Here is a 17,828-nt window from a genome sequence, read left to right on the forward strand (position 1 = left end):
ACTGAACTCTCAAGAAGCAGTTCTGGCAAGGGTTTGACCTAACATGCAAATCAACTTGATGTCTACCAGGAACAGCAAGGCACAGAAGCTGGCAAAGTTGGACAAGGATAGAACAGGCCAGGATAGATGAGTAGGTCAGGGCAACAGTTGGCTCCAATCAGATGGTGTTAATCTTGAGCAAGATCAGATATATCAGAACAAAGAGAGGACTAGCCCCTGTGCATGCTGCCTGACTTTCCACCTGTTTCTAGGATGTGTTCCCACTCTGTGCTGGAATTCATAGAGCCAAGATGGGACTGACTGGCTGTGAGGACATGTCCCAACAACCTGAAAATCTTCTGTTGTAAATAACAGATCTCTAAGTCTGACTGCAAACTCATATTTATGGAACACATACATAGTGTATGTATAATGGAAATGTACCAGAGTGTTAAGTATGCTGCGTAGTAGAGAAAACAAAAATACCCTGCTGCTGTTAAATGGGGGATGGGGCTTTATAGATGTTTGTTTGTCTTGGCTCATGACCAAACAAATGACATTTTCTAGACAAATAAGTTAGCTTATGGTCAATCCACTGTTTAAGAGTGACATGGACAAAGGGGAATCAAGGCAAGATTGGCCTGAAATACAGGGTAACTTCACACAGCTCAGTCTCATCTGCAGAAAGAGACAGCTGGCAGCAGAGTCTCTTTTGCTGGAGGTTGATAGCCTGGATGCCAAATGTGTAACACAATGTGGCTGCAAATAGAGAGTCATGGAAACAGGCACCGGGGAGAAAGATTATTTCATATTGGAAGGCAAGATCAGTATTTAGAGATACCTGCAGGAAAACCATCCTGTTTTTGTAATACTTATTGAGTCTTACAACTGAAAACTTAAAATCTAAGGGGCTGTGATACCACCAAGGCCAACAATTGATATTGCCTTTGGTCTGTGCCAGGCACATCCAGACAGACAGCAGCAGCAAGTGCCTGGGGGCCACCAACTTCTGTTCCAGGGGCCACCATGGGGCCAGTCTCCACCTGCCCATGGCTCTGCCCTGCTGGGAAGGTGCCCCGTGCCCATGGCTGGGACTGCAGACATTTGCAGGCTTTAGGAAGATACAAGCAGCCCCAACATGCCAACACACTTTTTATCCTCCAGGACAGAGAGCAACATGAATTTTCAATTGTTGTTCCACCCTCAACTCCCCTTCCTCCCAGCACTGGAACCACTGTAAAGAAACATAAAATGTAACTGTAACAGCACTAAGGTAAAGCAGATTTTGTTTGGTCAAGTTTTATTCATGTGTATGGGGGCAGTATCAGCTTTAGCAATCCAAACAAATAACCCATTGGGTAGAATTTAGGTGAATCTTTTGCCAAATCAGCGCAGCTACCTGTGGCTGTTCCATCTGAAACTCCTGCCACTGCTGACAAGAAGTGGCTGAGCAAGGGGCAGTAGATGTGTAGTGCTGGTGAGTGGGTCCCATAACTCATCTGAGGGGAAGGAACACTGGTATCCCTTTGCACGGGCTGCACTCTGGGTTTCTAATATGAATGGATGCTGCTCCGGCTGCTCACACTGCCCAGGGGGAGAGGAGTCAGGCACTAAATGCAGCATCTGACCTAAGGCACAGACATCAAATGCCGAGACCCAAAAAAGGAGAATTATCAAGGTATTATGAATCCCAGGGAAAAAGCAGGTCTGAGAGGTGGCGTAAGGAGCAGGAAATTGTGCAAGGAACAGTAGTTGAAATTAGTGGTGATACCACACAGGCATCAGTCAAATTCCCTTTTATATAAGCTGGTTGGAGCAAGCTAATTTAAAGAGAATTTCCATGGCACTCAGGAAATTAAGTTGAACAAAACCCAAACCCAATTCCAATGTAGGAAATGAGGTGGAAACTAGCACACAAGAAGAAAAAAAGGTAGCCAGACCAGGCACGATTAGGATTAGTTTTCCCCATACACAGCTGCTGTCTTTTCAGCCTGGCACAGTTCAGCATTTTTATTCTTCCTGATCTTTTGCAAATCTGAATGCTGACCAGCTCTGCTGCTTTATCCTGAGAGCTGTAGTGTTCATGAGTTACTCAGGAAAAATTGTTTCACCGATGTAAACATATAGATATTTAACCACACTATATCATCTGGGACAAGGATCACTGCAAAGTCCTTAAAACTTAGAGAGGAACAACACAATGTGCATTTAGGTCCAGAGTTGCAGTAAAAGCTCTTCTTCACACATGTGTTGAAGATCACTACATTAACTTAAGACAGAATAAATGCTATTACAGCTCAGTAGTAATCCTTTCTGTGAACAGCTTTTGCAAATCCAACTCTGTCATTCCCACGGTCAAAAATACAGTAAAATGCAGACATGAAGACATCTCCTAAAATCCAGAGTGAGCCCGTGCGAGTGGGGATGTCGAGAGACTGAAAGCCACTCATGCAGAAGGTTTGGTCATCAATAGACTCCTGGAAGGGAAAGCACATGTGCCTGCAGCAGCCTGCTCCATGCCCAGCTCAGGGAGAGAGGAGCAGGGAAACTGCTGACACTCACCTTTATGATGTAGTGCTCTGCTGCCAGCCTGTACTCGTGGTGTCCGATCGTGAAGCTTATGTGAGGCAAGCTCGACAGTCTTCTGCAGTCTACGAGAAACTGGAAACAATGCACGGACTGAGATGGGATTGCTTTGTCTTTCTTCAAGTACTGCTCTTGGATTCAAGGCTTTTGGAGTAGGTCATAGTGAATTTACTACAGAGAAACAGCATTAGGCTGGCTTACAGCCTAACAGTGCCCTCCAGCTTTCGTGTACTCGGTCAAACCAGCCCAGCAGCCCAGACCACTGCACCCTAGAGACCCTGGGCTGATGAAAATCCTTGCAAGTCCCAAGAGAAAGGAGGTGAAGGGGCTCTGATATCCTCCCTGTGCAACTCAAAGGCAAAACTAAGCGTGTGAGCCCCAGCCAGCCTACATCAGCAAGGTCTGCTGAGCAAAAGTTCTCCAATGCTCTGGCCTTGACAGGGCAGAGGGAGCTGCTCAAGCCACAGAGGGAGCACCCTATGGGTGCAGTTCACCCCAGGTCCTCCCATATAGCATCACTTTAGGGGGAAAAAAAGATAGTGAGGAACACAGCACTTTGTGCTTATACTTTGCCCTGCAGTGGGATTTAAAGAGTAGAAGGACTAAACTCTGGCATGATCATTAATGTACATAAGTAACATATTCAGTTACAGTAACGGAGAAGATAATTTCCTGGCCTTTCTAGTTATTTCATTAAAAAAATGGTGTGGGAAACAAAACTATAGAATACTCCAAGTCCCAGAGGAACCTTTGCTGTAAACTGTAGTGTTTTAAGTCATTTTTTAGAGGCTTCTTAGAAGGAAAAATCTGCTTTTTGCTGTTTTTCAATCTATTTTATGAAAACATAACCCTACATCTTGTGCACACTTACCAAGTGTCATACCATTAGAACAAAACAAATCATGGGACAAGGGTACAAAAAGCCAGTAAAATGATTTATAGGATACAAGAAGCAAGACATAATTCTTTTACATAGCTATTACAGAATAGTACATCCAGAACAAATCAATCCTTGCTGAAAAGAGGTAGAAGTTCTGGTAAAACCCAGGATGGATGCACTCACTTTTACTGGGATAAATTTGAGTCAATATATGCAGTCTGTCTGTGATTGCTAAAAATCTGTCACAGAAACTCCTATTTTCAGGATGCTTTTTTGTGAAATCTGAGATACCAGATGAATGTTCTTAGGTCAGCACTGGTGTATATATGAACCTACACAGCAATGACCCATTCCTTGTTTGTATTAGGCTAGTATAAGTACATTGGAAATACATATTTTATCTGTGTTCATTAGCATGAACTGTTATAAAATCAACTTGTTATCAGAGCATACTCTTTGGCATGTATCTAAAAAGTTGAACAAAAACAAGATTAAAGGTTCGACTGAGAAAGAATCGGGAGCCTCAGGAGCTACACAGAGGTCACTGCAAGTCCTCCTCTTAAAAATGAAAGTGAATTAAGAGTCCACTTTAGTCTGCTCTATGTCCAGTGCACTGGGCACTTGCAATACTCTTAATTTTCTTCCAAGAGTAGCTTTGGGTCAGGATCAAGACAAACTGAGATTTGCTCAGTTGGTTATAACATGGTGCTAATAACACCAGGGCCATGGGTTTCATCCCTGTACAGGCCATTCCTGAGAGATGGACTTGATGATCCTCGTGGGTCCCTTCCAATTCAGAAAATTCTGTGAAATGCAAAGTTAACAAAAGCCACACAGGGTTTGTTAACAAAGTTAACAAAAACTCAGCTTTGCTTGAGCACTGGAGCTGTGGCAATGTGCTGGTGACCTGTGGGAGTCTGTGGGAGTCAGCCAAGGGCCAGCAATAGGCATGGTAAAATAAACTGGGTGTAAAATAAACTGCTCTTTCCCTGGAGGCAGGACAGGAAGGAGTGGAGAGGAGTGTCAGCAAGGGAGATGCAGGAGGCAGCAGCAGGCAAGAAAGGAAAACCAGGAAAGGGTCAGTGGGGTAAGGTTCATGATGAAGAGTAAGAGCCAGCAAGCTTTGTCCTGTACCCTGCAAATAGCCAGCATTGTGAGTGACACTGATGTGCATCCCTCCCAGGAGCTCTGGCATGACACCAACTGCTGACAGTGAGGGGCCCTGTCAGTGAAGCCACTGTGGGGCTGTCATTAAAATACCATTCCTGACATGGCTGGCCATCAGCACCAAATCCCTCCTGGCTTGGGAGAGCCAACAGCTAGAGCTGGGGACTCAAAAAGACTCTGAGCTTCCAAAAGAAAATTATCTCTCATGCAGAGTACAGATCCATTCCTCAGTTCCCATTATTTCCTTACACACCAGTATAGAAGATGAAGTGAACATTTAGGAAAAGGACTGGGACAAGGCATATAGGTTAAAAGCAGCTTGGCTCAGAGCTCAGTGCTGTCCTGGAAACAAGGCTTTCACTGGCACCTGTCTAAGCCATCATTTCTGTTATTTTTCAACCCTTTGGATCATATACCAGTTTCTCTTCCTCTCTAGCTGTTTTCTGGCTGCACAGTTTTTACCTCTCCAGTATTTGATGGGCTTGCCCCAATATATGCCTGCAATCGCCTGATTTGTGAAGAGGGGCCGGTGATAAGAGAAGTGCCCGAGTCAACGATGGCTTCGCAGCCATGGGAGCAAAATGCCACCCGGCCCTGGATCTTTATACTGCAAATGAAAAAAGAAAAAAAAGCAGCTTTAAGCAAATGGCATATACACTGTGACTGAAACACTGTATTATTGCCAGCTAAAGCATCAGAGTACTGACTGAAGTTAATCCCAGAGAACAAGTGACAGGACAAGAGGAAATGGCCTCAAGTTGCACCATGGTAGATTTAGACTTGATATTAGGAAAAATTTCTTCACAGAAAGCGTTGTGAAGTGTTGGAACAGGCTGCCCAGGGAAGAGGTAGGGTCACCATCTTTGGAAGTGTTCAAAAGATGTGTGAATGTGGCTCTGGAGGACATGGTTTAGTGATGTACTTGGTAGTGGTGCTGGATTGACAGTTGTACTCAATGATCTTAAAGATCTTTTCCAATCCTAATGATTCTGTGTTTCTATGATTAAAACTAGCTGCCAAGCTTTGCTAAAGACAAGAATATCTGTGGACCCACTTTTCTCTCTTGAGACTCCTACAACTCTAATCATGTGCTTCCTGCTGATGAATTCATCCTCACCCCCAGGTATGTGTTCTCATCAATTTAGGCAGAGTGCTAGAGGTGGGACAAAGGAACACAGGCTACTTTGACCAAAGTTAGCAGGACAGATGAAAGCAGGACCCAGAGCTGGATTCTATTCCTGGGTGCCTTAACCTCTTAACGGAACAGTCCACCAAGACTCATCTTGACCACTGGTGTATCATATTAAAACATACTAACATGCTCTCCCAGATACCAGCCACCCAGGTCACAGCGGATTTACAGAACTAACAAATCCCAATCTCATCCTGGTGAACCCCTCTTTGAGGGGCTAGAATACTGCAGCTGAGCCCTCCTGCTCCTGTGCCACCAGGTGTTTCTTTCTCTGGGGGTTTAGCTAGGGAGGTGAATTTCACCAGGTTTTTTAAACATACATACATACATACATACATACATACTTGTTCATGTGTATTTGCCAGTAGCTTTTCTCAGTGACTGGGACCCAGTGGATTGAACCTTTGTAGAGAGAATGGTCTATTCCCCCCAGAATCAACTCACCGCCGTTCTCGGTGTCGTCTCCTCTGAAAGCAGAAAACAGGTTAACACAGGCATGGGAGTGTGCCAGTATGCACAATGAGATTACACTTAAAAAGCAAAAGTCAAATCACAGCCCTTTCTTAATTCAGATATGGATGGCTGAAAGGGATTACTACTAAATTATCACTGTATGTGTTCCAACTCATACTCTCCAAACAACCTCTGAGAAGACTTAATGTTGACACCAAGGTAGGCATGGGGAGCAAGCTGAGCCAGTTGCTACTCTCAGCTCAGAGGAAACACTAAAGAAATAGGTGGAGTTGCAGCTGGGTCCAGATTAGGGACCAGTATTTTTCTGAAATGTGGCTATTTGGGTGTAGCACAGCACTTCTGCTCGTCCGCATGGGCCAGAGGGAAACCTCTGGCAACTGACATGGTGAGTCTGAGCTGGGAACTTTTCTTTTATTTATGACCCGCTCCAACAAGAATAAATCTCTGTCCAAAAACTCATGGTCCTCTCCATAACATTTTTTTTTCTTTTCATGCTATAATTTTCAATGTCAAATTGAAAACAAAGAAACAACACAAAGAATCAAAAAAATGGGGGGAATGTCTTTCTAGGGTTGAAGCTTTATACAGATGCACAGCTGTTTCTATCAACAGTTAAAATAGATTTACTTCTTTTATAGCAGTGTTATTTTAAAGACAGACCTTTTCAGATAGAAAGAGAAGACTGGCTCCTCTACCAGCTGCTGGTTCATGATGCTGTCAAACACAGGCAGAGCATTGCCCACTGCTAAGGAGGGGTAGCCTAAGCCCAGTACACCATCAAAGTGCGCAAGGACAAAAGTTGTTCCTGGCTCAAACACTGACTCGCCAAAGTCCTGTCCCTTGATGGAGATGTTACTTATCTGTTTGGTAAAAAAAAAAGAGACAACCACCATCAACCAAGCAAAGAACAACCAGAACTGAAAGTAATGACACTACCAATAACAAGAAATTAGCCATATTTCTGATCCATATCAATGCATTCATTCAATTTATAAAACCTGGCTATCTTTGTGTGACTTGCATCAACATAGCACGCGCCCATTTGGCAGGTAGGCAGCACTGATTCCTTAGAATGCCTTAATTATGTGGCTGCTTCTTCATTAGCCCAGAAGAGGATCCAAGAAGACAAGTAGAAATGAAAAATAAAATGTGATGCATTTGTGCTGGTAGTCCAAAGCTGAAGCAGAACCCACACCTCTCAGCTTGGTGGGACCTCACCCTGCCCTTGCCTAAACCAGGAAAGGTTTTCCAGGGCAAGGAAACTGAAGTGCCCTGCAAACAGCTGATCTGGAGGCTGACAGCCATTTCTGGGGGACACTCACCTGCAGTGTGTCTTTGCCAGCAATGCCCAGAAGCTGTCCTGAGCCATACTGCAGGGAGAAGGCTTCCCCTCCATGCTCATATGAATCTGACTTGAAGGACTTAAATTTCTGGTGCACCCCTACACAAAAAAAATATGACACCTACACTGAGGGGAGGTCCTGGCAACCCACCCACTCCCCAATGCAGAACAAGATGAGATGTAGGAAAACGAGATTTTTGCTTCTCTCAAGAGAAAAGTGTTGAAGAAGTACTGCAGGCATCTCAGTTCCCCTGCAGACATCCCAGTTTTTCTGTACCTGAGAGGTAATTTTGCATTTTAGAGAAAAATTAGAACAGAAATGGGCATTTCCACCTTTGTTGGCAGATCTCCCAGGTCTATTTTCACACCTTTTACCTCATGGTGGGTGCAGAGGGACTCTGGGCAGTTGCAGCCGTTGCCTGCCCTGGCTGCAGAGTGCCATGAGGGACAGAGGAGCAAACTGGGGAGAGGAGAGCAGCCCTGAGGGATGCTCCAAACCCTCTCCTTGCAGATCCCAGCTGCAGGCAAGCATTTGGGAAAGGAGAACTGGGCAAGGTCTCTGCAGCCAAGCCAAGAGAAGTACCAGGGAGAGCACCATTTCTTACGGCAGGCCTCGCTGATGCAGTAGGCGGACGGGACCCAAAAGTTGGAGGAGCCGGTGTCGAAGACGACGGTGAAGCTCTGTGGTGGTGTCCCCACGCTCACCACCCCGTAGTACTGAGCCTGCGGGAGGAATGAGGCCCTCAGCCCCGGCAGCCGCCAGCCGGCTGCTCTGAGGAAGAGCCGAGACCGGGAGCATCCCACAGCGCTCCCTCAGGGCCTTCTGTGCAATTGCATCTGAACGGGAAGGCACGGCACACCGAGCGTGTCTGGAGCGTGACGGAGGCATTCTCCTCTTAGCCCTCACCGCAACCGCCTTCGTACGATATGTCCTACCATGAGGCCAAATGTCATTCTGAGGAGCTACAGTAACCACAAACCTATTCTCAGCAATCCCCTACACTGGACAAACACCAGTCGAATGAGCCTGAGGTGGATTCTCTGTTGATAACCCCACACTAACTCGATTCTTTGCCCTTCACTTCCTCCTCCCATTCACCATCGCAGGCCTCACACTCGTCCATCTCACCTTCCTCCACGAAACAGGATTAAACAACCACTAAACATCCCCTCAGACTGTGACAAAATCCTGGCAGATCCTAGGGGTAGAATCTGCATTCGTATGGGGATAGTTTTTCTGAGTCGGGGGTTATTTGGGCGAGTCAAAAGTTTAGTGCAGTTAAGAGGATGCTTAGGGTTAGTGATAGGGCCAGTATGAATAGGATTATGTTTATTACTGTTCTCTGGGTTTAAAGCAGATTCTAAGGATTGGAAGTCAATTGTAATTAGTATACTGGAAGAGTAAGATCCTCATCAGTAGATAGAAATGTAGAGGAATAATCATACGACGTCTACCAAGTGGCTTTGAGCAGCAGGTTTTACTGCAGCTGAATGAAAAACGTGTGGCATTTGTAAAGCCTTTTAAGCAAATATTCAGCTGGGTTCCCTATGGAGTCAGCAAACCCTCTTGCACTGGCTTCAGAGGTGACAAGGTCACCCTCAAGATGAAACTCTCACATGAGCACACAGACTTTCAGGCTGTTCCTTGCTGATGTCAATAAGAAAACAGTGTTGCAAAGTCAGGACGGCCTGCCACTGCCAGCTTCAGAGGGCTCTGACCAGGGGCACAAACACTGTCTTATGTGGCTGCCCTTTTTCCTTGTAATTAGCGGCTATTCTAGCAAGTCAAAAACTATTGTGTTGCACAAACTGTTCCTGATGTACTGGACAAAGTTCATCCAGCAGATGAAGAAACCACTGACCATCGCTGGATACCAATTGAGACTGAGATAATCTGTGAACACGTGAATGCTGGAGTGAAGTGCTTATCCACATCCCGAATACAAGTGTCTGAGTGCTCCTATCTGGCCCTGGAAGAGCATTTCAGCATTAAGAGACCTATTTTTAGGAAGAGGTATTTCTGGAATTCAACCACAGATAGAAGAGCAATAGCTAGTGCCAAACTTTTTTCAGCAATACAAGTATTTGAATATGTACTTCAAGTGCACACTTGTTAATTAATAAACTGACGTTTCTGACCCCAGAATAAGCAGTCTGAATGAGACAATCTTGAAAGGGCAAGCAAGCATGCCATTTAAGAGAATATCCAACTATACAGTAGGATTCTATTTCTTCCTGCGTTAAACAAACCTAAGTGATGTTCATTAAAAAAAAACAAAAACAAAACTAAAACACATACAACCAGAAACCCCACATACACACTGCAATAAAATCGTTCCTGGTGCTACCTGAATATGCTGGGGAAGTGGATTTTGCTTTGTTGTTTTGAGATTTTCATTTATCCCTCTTTGAAATAAGCTTTAGAGCAGGTTGAAGTGTTTCAGTGTCCTTTGTTCTTCTTCCCATACTTATTTCTTTATGGCCCTCAAGTGTCAGTAAGTTCTTGCTGAATGAATTTGGCCTTCCCTTCGATCCCATTTCCTGTTCAGGTGAAGACTTCACAACATTTCTGCAGCTTAGTTTCCCTTCAGATAAGCATAGCAGAAAAACCAAATAAAACAGAAAACAGAGACCATCCAAATGGACAAAATTCCAAAACCAGGAAAGACAGCTTACAAAATGGTAGACGTGCTGACTTGCCTGTCTGAGATCCAGAGAAATTAATATATTTTCCTTTTTCAGTTTAGATGGTAAATCCGCCCAGGTCAGTCTCCAATATTTAATACATATTAAACTCCAGAGATAAAAGCAGAAAAATAAAAAACTCTACTTAAGTCTTTATCATCACTGATTTGTGATTCCACCTGATCAAATAAATGAGATTTGAGGGATTTTTTTAAACCACAGAAGCATCCAAGAGTCTGGTAAATAGAACATGACTAAATGAAGCAATCAGATTCTGCTGTGAAAAACCCTGTAGTTTGCCAAGACTGATACAGGCAAACCTCCCATATTTCTCTGGGGACCCAACCAAGTCCACTACAGATCTGTACAAAAGTAAAACTTGTCACAGGACTACCACTGCTACTCTACATCAGCTTTCTACTCAGGTCCCATGCTATCCTAGATCTAGACATGCTTTATTTTGCAGATTGCAACCTGTTTTTTTATGATCTAATATTTATAGCATAAAGCAACAAGACACCACAAGCTCTAAAATTTCATTGACAGACTAGATTTGAAATGTGCTGGGAAAAGAACCCTGCCTCCAGTAGAATGATGAGTCCTAATGATTGCATTACCAAAACTGTACTTACATTCATGTAATCATACAGCCTTTCTGAAGCAGTTCCTACTGATAAAGCAATATCTGCTGGGAAACAATGCAGATACCTCCGGGCAAAAACATCAGGGTGGTGATTCCTCCAAAATTCCTCTAATTCTCCCTTTTCCTTCAGCTGTTTCTTGATAGATTTGAATCGAATCAAAGGGATTCTATGCAAATAAAATAAACACACAAAAAAACCTGATCGTCCTTTCTAGAACTGTCATATATTCCATCTATTTAAAAAAAAGGTTTCTTTTTTGAGACCTCAAGTAGAAACAAGCACAGGTCACCCATGAAGCCAGCTGTGTGCCAGTGAAGGCAGAGGAGTTTTCTTACCGTTCCACAGCCACGATGAGCGGGATGTAAACCACTGCCAACAGTATTGCCCTCATGGCTCCAAGAGGTTCAGAGTCTAATGACACTCCTTTGCTCACAAGTCCCTTTTTTATGGCCTGCTGTCAGCTGAGGGCTGCTCGCCAGGTCAATCAATCGCAGGAGGTCAGTGCTTTGGCAGAAAACTGATTAATTTACCCTCAGACTGGTTTGTGCAAATAGTGGTGTCCAGTGGAGCTACTCAGATAACCAGGGCACAGTCTAGACCAAACGGACATTTAACCAACAATCCTTAATGTCTTTTACATAAATATAATTCATGAGTTGAGCTTGGCTCCTTCTAGAATGAGAAAGAGGAAGCTGTCCAAGCACTTACTGCTTTTCAAGCTTGCTTTAGTGAGATGTTGCTCAGAAGTGCTCAATGCAGAGAAAGAGGACATAATATACATCCATTTCCCTTCTGCAGGAGACATTTCAGCAGGGCTGAGAAGACATTTGGTGGGCTTGTGACAAGTCACCTCCTAACAGCTGAAGTTTAATTCCTGATCTGTGAGAGAGTTCCAGTCTAAACATAAATGTGACTGCCATGCCATAAAATGGATCTTCAAAGTAAAAAACACAACAGTACAATACTGCAACATACAGTAAAAACCAGCAATAATTTTGCACACATTTCAGCAAGACATTTCGAAGAGCTCTCTTGGATTTATTTTCGGGCAAGTTTCCTGGGGTTAGTGGCTCCCACTCCTGCAGGTGGGTTCAAGTCTAGCCTGCAGAGAAATAATGGTGTCAAAAAGAGGCTGATTTGGCAGAGCATAACCCCCAGCCTGTCAGCTGCCCAGGAGGAAGCAGAGCACTGAGTCTGCAGTTTACTTGCAAGACTTTTTGAATCTTTCCTCTGCAGAAGAAAGAGCACTAAGCAACCACATATACAGCCTAGCATATACTAAAGCTAACTTTGAATAATCAGCCATTTTTGTTCAAAAGGCTATGGTAGGATGCTGGGAAAAGAGAAACCACTTTTTTTTCTTCACAACACACCATGTATTTAAAATAAACTGTTCACTATGCAAAGGTGAACTGGAACTAAGGAATTCTCTCAAAAGAGAGCAGATGTGCAACAGCGCAGCAAGGAGTGAATGTCAAAGGACACAGAGGAGGCAGCAGTTGTCATCTTCTGCTCCAGCAGCAATGTCAAGAAAAAACAGCAGAAAAACCCAATCACACAGCATTTGTGAGCCAAGAAGGGGTCTAAATGCCCATCACAGACTTCAAATAAATACAAAGGAAACAAAAAACATTTGCTCCTTTAAGTCATTTCCCTTGCTATGTCAGACTGATTGAGTATGGGTATGAGAGCCTTAAAATCAATAAGTTTAGAGCTCTATTTATTAGTTGCCCCAGATTTTGAAATACAGTTTGCTTTTTCCAACATACCTCCAAAATTGTAAGGACTAAAAAATCACAGCAAAGGCTGAGCCTGGTCATCACACAGCTGCAGGCAGAGCTTTGGAACTGAAAAAGCACCAGCATCTCTATTATAATATCTTGTTTCAAAAAATAATAGAATCTCAAAAATGCATCTTTTCTGTTGATTTCTATTTTATTCTAATTTTTTTCAATTATCTATCTCTGAGTAATATTCCCCATTTCTCCTGAACTCAGAGGTTTTAAACAAGTTTTACAGCAAATGATCACATTTTCTGCCCCAGAGTCATCCCAGCCACTGAGGTGCAAGAGCTGGGTGCTGGAAATGGGAATGGTGAGCAAAGATTTGTGAAATCTAGAAAGAAAAGGCATTTCTCAAGGAGCCCCCACCTGTCACTTGATGCACAGCAGAGCAGATGTCATGCCCTTGGGTAGGGCAGCGCTGCTTTGACAAGAGCAAGACAATGTCTGTGCCGAGTGCCTTTATCACTTGAACTTTTCCTCAAATGCTGCAAATGCTTCTGGGAAGTCGATAATGTTCCTGTTGGAGGGCACCACGGTGACTTTGAAGACATGAAGCTTTCAAAACACCGCCTGGGTCTACTGTGAGGACTGCCTTTGCCTTAGTGCCTCCACTGAGTGGCTGATTCTCAGAAAGAACACGATTGTTCATTTTACTGCAAGTGTAGTCCTTCATTAATCCGCACACAGAGGTTATTCTTTCCCAAATTCTCTGATCTCACTCTATGTTCCAAGCAGACATTAATTTAGCTAACAGAGGTACAAAATGCAGAAACAAAAGGTCATTGTGACCTTTTTTGATAAGCTGGAATAATGATTAAACTACAGTGCAGAGGATCCCTAAGAAATAGTTATCTGCAGCTTAAAAGTTCCATTAAGGAGAAATAATTCAAGTAGAAAAAAAAATCCATATCCATATCTGCAGACTTAGTACTTTGCTAAGTTATTTGTCTACATATGGATTATTGAGAAAAAATATGCCTAAACTATACCATTGATATATTCTTAGCTATCCTCTTGTGTTGTTATCATTAGTAGGTTGTCTGAAAAAAATTTGTCAACAAGACAAGGCTTTGCTGTGGATGTCTATTCATTATTAATTATGCCAAATGCATTTGGTTTTCCACACCTTTAGTCTATAGTGCCTTAAGGGGAGGGATGTTCGCCTTCAAAAGGTGCCATGGCTGTTTAGAAATGAAAACAAATACAACAATCTGCTGACAAATTCCCCACAGTGGTCCTCTGACAGGCCACAGAGCATCAAAGGAGTAAAGAAGTGTCTAAAAGGAGATTCTCATGCAGTGCAAACTGGCTTCTTGCTTCTGGGATGCCATGCACAGCACATCCCACCATCAGAGAGGGAACTTTCAGGCCCTCTATTCCACAGCACCACCACGGATGACTGTGCCATCATCTTTGTTCTCCAGGCTTGATGCCCTGCCCAGCTTCTCCATCTAAAACTGATTTTATGGCACTCAGGTCTCAGCACTGACTGCTCTCTGTCCTGTTGTAGAACTGCTCCCCAGGTGCCCTCTCTATTGTTCTCCTCCATACATTTCATAGCATCACTGCTGCATGGCACAGCCACTCATCTTGTGGGGAAAAGGCTCATAAACATCCTATAGCCTATACCCAATTGTTAGCTAAGAGCTGCTTTACATTTGAAAGCAAGTGATAGTAGAGAGCTCTATATAACTAGATTTGACCAGAAATCCAGACAGAGGCCACCTTAAGTGGTGCCTGTTCCTCAATTTTCTGCTTGCTCTGCCTTTCATTTTTCAAGAGTGTGTGGCTCTCAGCAGTCACAGATTTTGGTACTATAGCACCTAATACCCCAAAACCAATCGCAGATTGTTCAAAGAAAGCGTACTCCCTAAATATGGTAAGTGTGGGAAATTACAGCAATGAGCTGTAGATATCAAAGCAAAGAGCCAGGTGGTGAAAAGGCTATTTTCCCTTAAAACACTCTGCCAGCTTTCACATCCAAAGCTCATGGCAGAGCTATGGCCAACACACAGGCAGAACAACCACAGAATGGGTTGGATTGGAAGGAATCTTAAAGATCATGCAGTTCCAACCTCCCTGACATGGGTAGGGACAAATACAAGTCCCCAGGAAAGCCTGAAATAGCAGCAGCTCAAGATGTCAAACTATGCAGAGGTTCCTATACATGGGAATGCTCCCATGTAGAAATTAGAACTGAACAGCAAAATGGGTCATGATGTGACTAGAACAGTTTACACTGTCACATCTAAATAGCCATAACTTTTCAAAATCAGACTTATTTCACTCATAACAAGTGAAAATCTTGATGGAATCCATGGGAGTTTCTTGACAGGTTTTGGTACAGACACAGGAACTGCAGCAGCACAGTTGGAAAGCAGAGGGAGAACAACCTTGGCAATTTGTGATAGCATATTACATTGAGATTCAGACAAGGAGTAAAACAATGTAATGAAAAAGGCCGCACAGACAAGAAATAAAATGTAATGAAAAAGGCCCTACACAATCAAGAGTGCCAGAGGCTATAATAAATACCATTAAATTAGGAACATAAACAGTAGAACCACTCAAGATAGCAGTTTGCCAAGTATTTGTGTTAAAGCTTTAAGATAAGTACTGGGGTGGCAAATTACACTCTGAAATCCATGTATTTGGCGCCTTTCAAAATACATCCCTGAAAGTGCCACTCATCCGGAAAGTCAGTCAAGTCTTGACAGGTATTTTAAACAACAATTTGATTATATCCGACATTTCTGCTTAAAGTTTCATGGAAGTTAAATATCTAAGCTTAAAACTTCAGTCTGCTGTGGTGTTTACTTTCCCAAGCCCATCCTTGCTGCCTGCATTGGCTACACAGACAGCACAGCTGCAGCAAGAAGTGAGGGGCTGGGGCATTGGCGTGACCCTAATTTTGTCTGGGGCAAAATCAGAGAACATTTACAGTGTGCAAGAGGAGGAAAGAAGGAATGCTTGCAGGGGGAGGGCAAGCATGTGGGAGTGTGGGTGAGAGAGGGAGACCTGGGCCCTGAGTCGTCCTGTCTATAATCCCCGTCACCAAACACTCAGTCAGTTATCAGAAGCATTTCAGAGCCCTTGAGATTAATGGCTGGTGCCATGTAAACAGAGCCTTATATTGGGAAGAACGAGTTACCAACAAGCCAGTGTGCAGCAGGAGACCAAGGCAGCCTCCTGTCCCTCACAGTCCCAGCCATCTCGAGATGGGCAACAGTTTGAAAGCCATACTTGCATTTGTGCCCTCTAACAAGTGCCAGAAGTACCTCCTAGAAGACCTAGAAGAGATGCCAGTGGATAAAATGGTCGATCTGAGTGGCAGGCAGATGAGGCGGCTGCCTGTGCACATCTGCTCTTTTAGGGAATTGGTTAAGCTGTACCTGAGTGACAACAACCTGAACCATCTACCTCCCGAGCTGGAGCAGCTGCAAAACCTGCAGATCTTGGCACTGGACTTCAACAACTTCAAAGCACTGCCTCTAGTTGTGTGCACACTGACGCAGCTGTGCATCCTCTACCTGGGCAACAACAAGCTCTGCAGCCTGCCCCTGGAGCTCCGACTCCTGCAGAACCTGAAGACGCTGTGGATCGAGTCCAACTGCCTGCAGTACCTGCCTGAGGTGGTGTGCGAGCTCAGCCTGCTCAAGACGCTGCACGCGGGCTCCAACGCCCTGCGCGGCCTCCCTCGGCAGCTGCAGGGCCTGCAGGAGCTGCGCACCATCTGGCTCTCCGGGAACCTGCTCTCCGAGTTCCCGCCCGTGCTCCTGGACATGCCCTTCCTCGAGGTGATCGACGTGGATCGCAACTCCATCCGCTTCTTCCCCAGCCTTGCTCACCTGCCTGGCCTGAAGCTGGTGATCTACGATCACAACCCCTGCAGGAATGCGCCCAAAGTGGCCAAAGGGGTGCGCAGGGTGGGCAGATGGTCAGAGGAGACCCCCGAGCCCCGCAAGCGATCGGGGGCGGTGATAGATATCACGCTGGACGAGAAGCCATTGCTACCTCCTGCCGCCAAGGCCGAGCCAGACGCCGAGCCCTGCTGATGCTAAGCTGCCCCTTCTGGCCAAGGTGGCAGCGCACTCCCACCGCTGCCCAACCTCTACCTCTCCCTTGCTTGCTGGTGTCCAGGGAGCACCACACCGCATGGCAATCTTAGGAGTACATGCACAAGCTTGGAGATAATGTGACAGCAAAACTCTTGTACAGACACCTGTCTGTCTTTTTGCAGCACCCAGCGCTCTCCCTAGAACAGACTTCTTCCCTCTCCCATGCTGGGACCACACAGAGTTCACAATAGAGATAAGACTCAGTTTAGATGTTTGCCATGGGTGGATTGCATGGAGCACATATGGACTTGCTGCTCCTCACCCATGGGCTCACTCTTCTCCCTTCTACCTTGTTGAGGTGTCCCAGCTCAGCTGAAAGCCACTGCTCAATGTAATCCCCACCGCTCTAAAGCAGCATTGGTCTCAAATTACTTTATCTGAAACATAGCAATACCTTTCCCTGTCTGCTGAGCGGGAAGCGGTAGCAGAGTCCTGGCTGCACGATCAAGGAAACAGCACATATGTACAGGGGGCTCTCCTCTTTCTTTCTGCAAAATTCATACTGCTGAGCAGCATCCAAATGATGGTGAGGAAAGCTGTAGGCTTTGGTGCTGGGTTTTGTTACTGACAACACTGCCTCTAAGGGCAGCTGTACAGGACAAGTTTTCATGCAGGAGCAAAGAAGAAAATCAAAGTCTGACTAAAAAGGAAAAGCCACAAGAGCTGCAAAGGTAAACTTGCATGAATAAAATCCAGGCCTGTGAGCTGTCACTATAAGCTTGCACATAATTTGATGAGACAAACTTTACTCAGATGATTTCAGCTGGGTATTTCTCAAGCTTGCAACTTGGAGCAGTTCACATCCCCTAAAAATGCACTTTTTTCCTAAGCTTTGCTTTAATTGAGTAACAGAAATCTGGCTCAAAGTGACATTTCAAACTTTAGACTCCATAGCATGGTTGAATTAGGTGACAGGTTTTCTAACAAGGATGGAAAGCCCTTGGTGGCACACTCTTTGAGTCTGTCTCACCAGCACA

The 17,828-nt window shown here is 44.6% G+C and overlaps 2 protein-coding genes across 2 annotated transcripts; one reads left to right on the top strand and one right to left on the bottom strand.

Moving 5' to 3' along the window:
- Positions 1 to 1,301: 1,301 nt before the first annotated feature.
- LOC139588286 (cathepsin E-like) lies at positions 1,302 to 11,566 on the bottom strand. Its single transcript, XM_071423443.1, has 9 exons — positions 11,285 to 11,566; positions 10,938 to 11,115; positions 8,226 to 8,343; positions 7,601 to 7,719; positions 6,939 to 7,138; positions 6,149 to 6,271; positions 5,075 to 5,219; positions 2,542 to 2,640; positions 1,302 to 2,456 (listed from the first exon to the last, which is right to left on the bottom strand). The coding sequence occupies exons 1-9, from the start codon at positions 11,338 to 11,340 to the stop codon at positions 2,277 to 2,279; spliced, it is 1,218 nt and encodes a 405-aa protein (XP_071279544.1). The 5' UTR covers positions 11,341 to 11,566; the 3' UTR covers positions 1,302 to 2,276.
- Positions 11,567 to 15,951: 4,385 nt separating this feature from the next.
- On the top strand, positions 15,952 to 17,078 carry LRRC10 (leucine rich repeat containing 10). The gene has a single exon (XM_071424315.1). It carries the CDS (start codon positions 15,952 to 15,954, stop codon positions 16,786 to 16,788), a length of 837 nt encoding a protein of 278 aa, XP_071280416.1. The 3' UTR covers positions 16,789 to 17,078.
- Positions 17,079 to 17,828: the final 750 nt, after the last annotated feature.

This window comes from Agelaius tricolor, unplaced genomic scaffold, assembly GCF_023055355.1.
Source record: "Agelaius tricolor isolate 1412-34295 unplaced genomic scaffold, bAgeTri1.0.p SCAF_3, whole genome shotgun sequence".
In the NCBI taxonomy this organism is placed as follows: Eukaryota; Metazoa; Chordata; class Aves; order Passeriformes; family Icteridae; genus Agelaius; species Agelaius tricolor.

Coding starts and splice junctions, on each gene's coding strand:
- LRRC10 (XM_071424315.1), top strand. CDS start 15,952: ATGGGCAACAGTTTGAAAGCCATACTTGCATTTGTGCCCTCTAACAAG.
- LOC139588286 (XM_071423443.1), bottom strand. CDS start 11,340: ATGAGGGCAATACTGTTGGCAGTGGTTTACATCCCGCTCATCGTGGCT. Junction 11,116..11,284: donor CTCATCGTGGCTGTGGAACG/GTAAGAAAACTC, acceptor TTATTTGCATAG/AATCCCTTTGATTCGATTCA. Junction 7,139..7,600: donor CTGGCAAAGACACACTGCAG/GTGAGTGTCCCC, acceptor TTTACCAAACAG/ATAAGTAACATCTCCATCAA.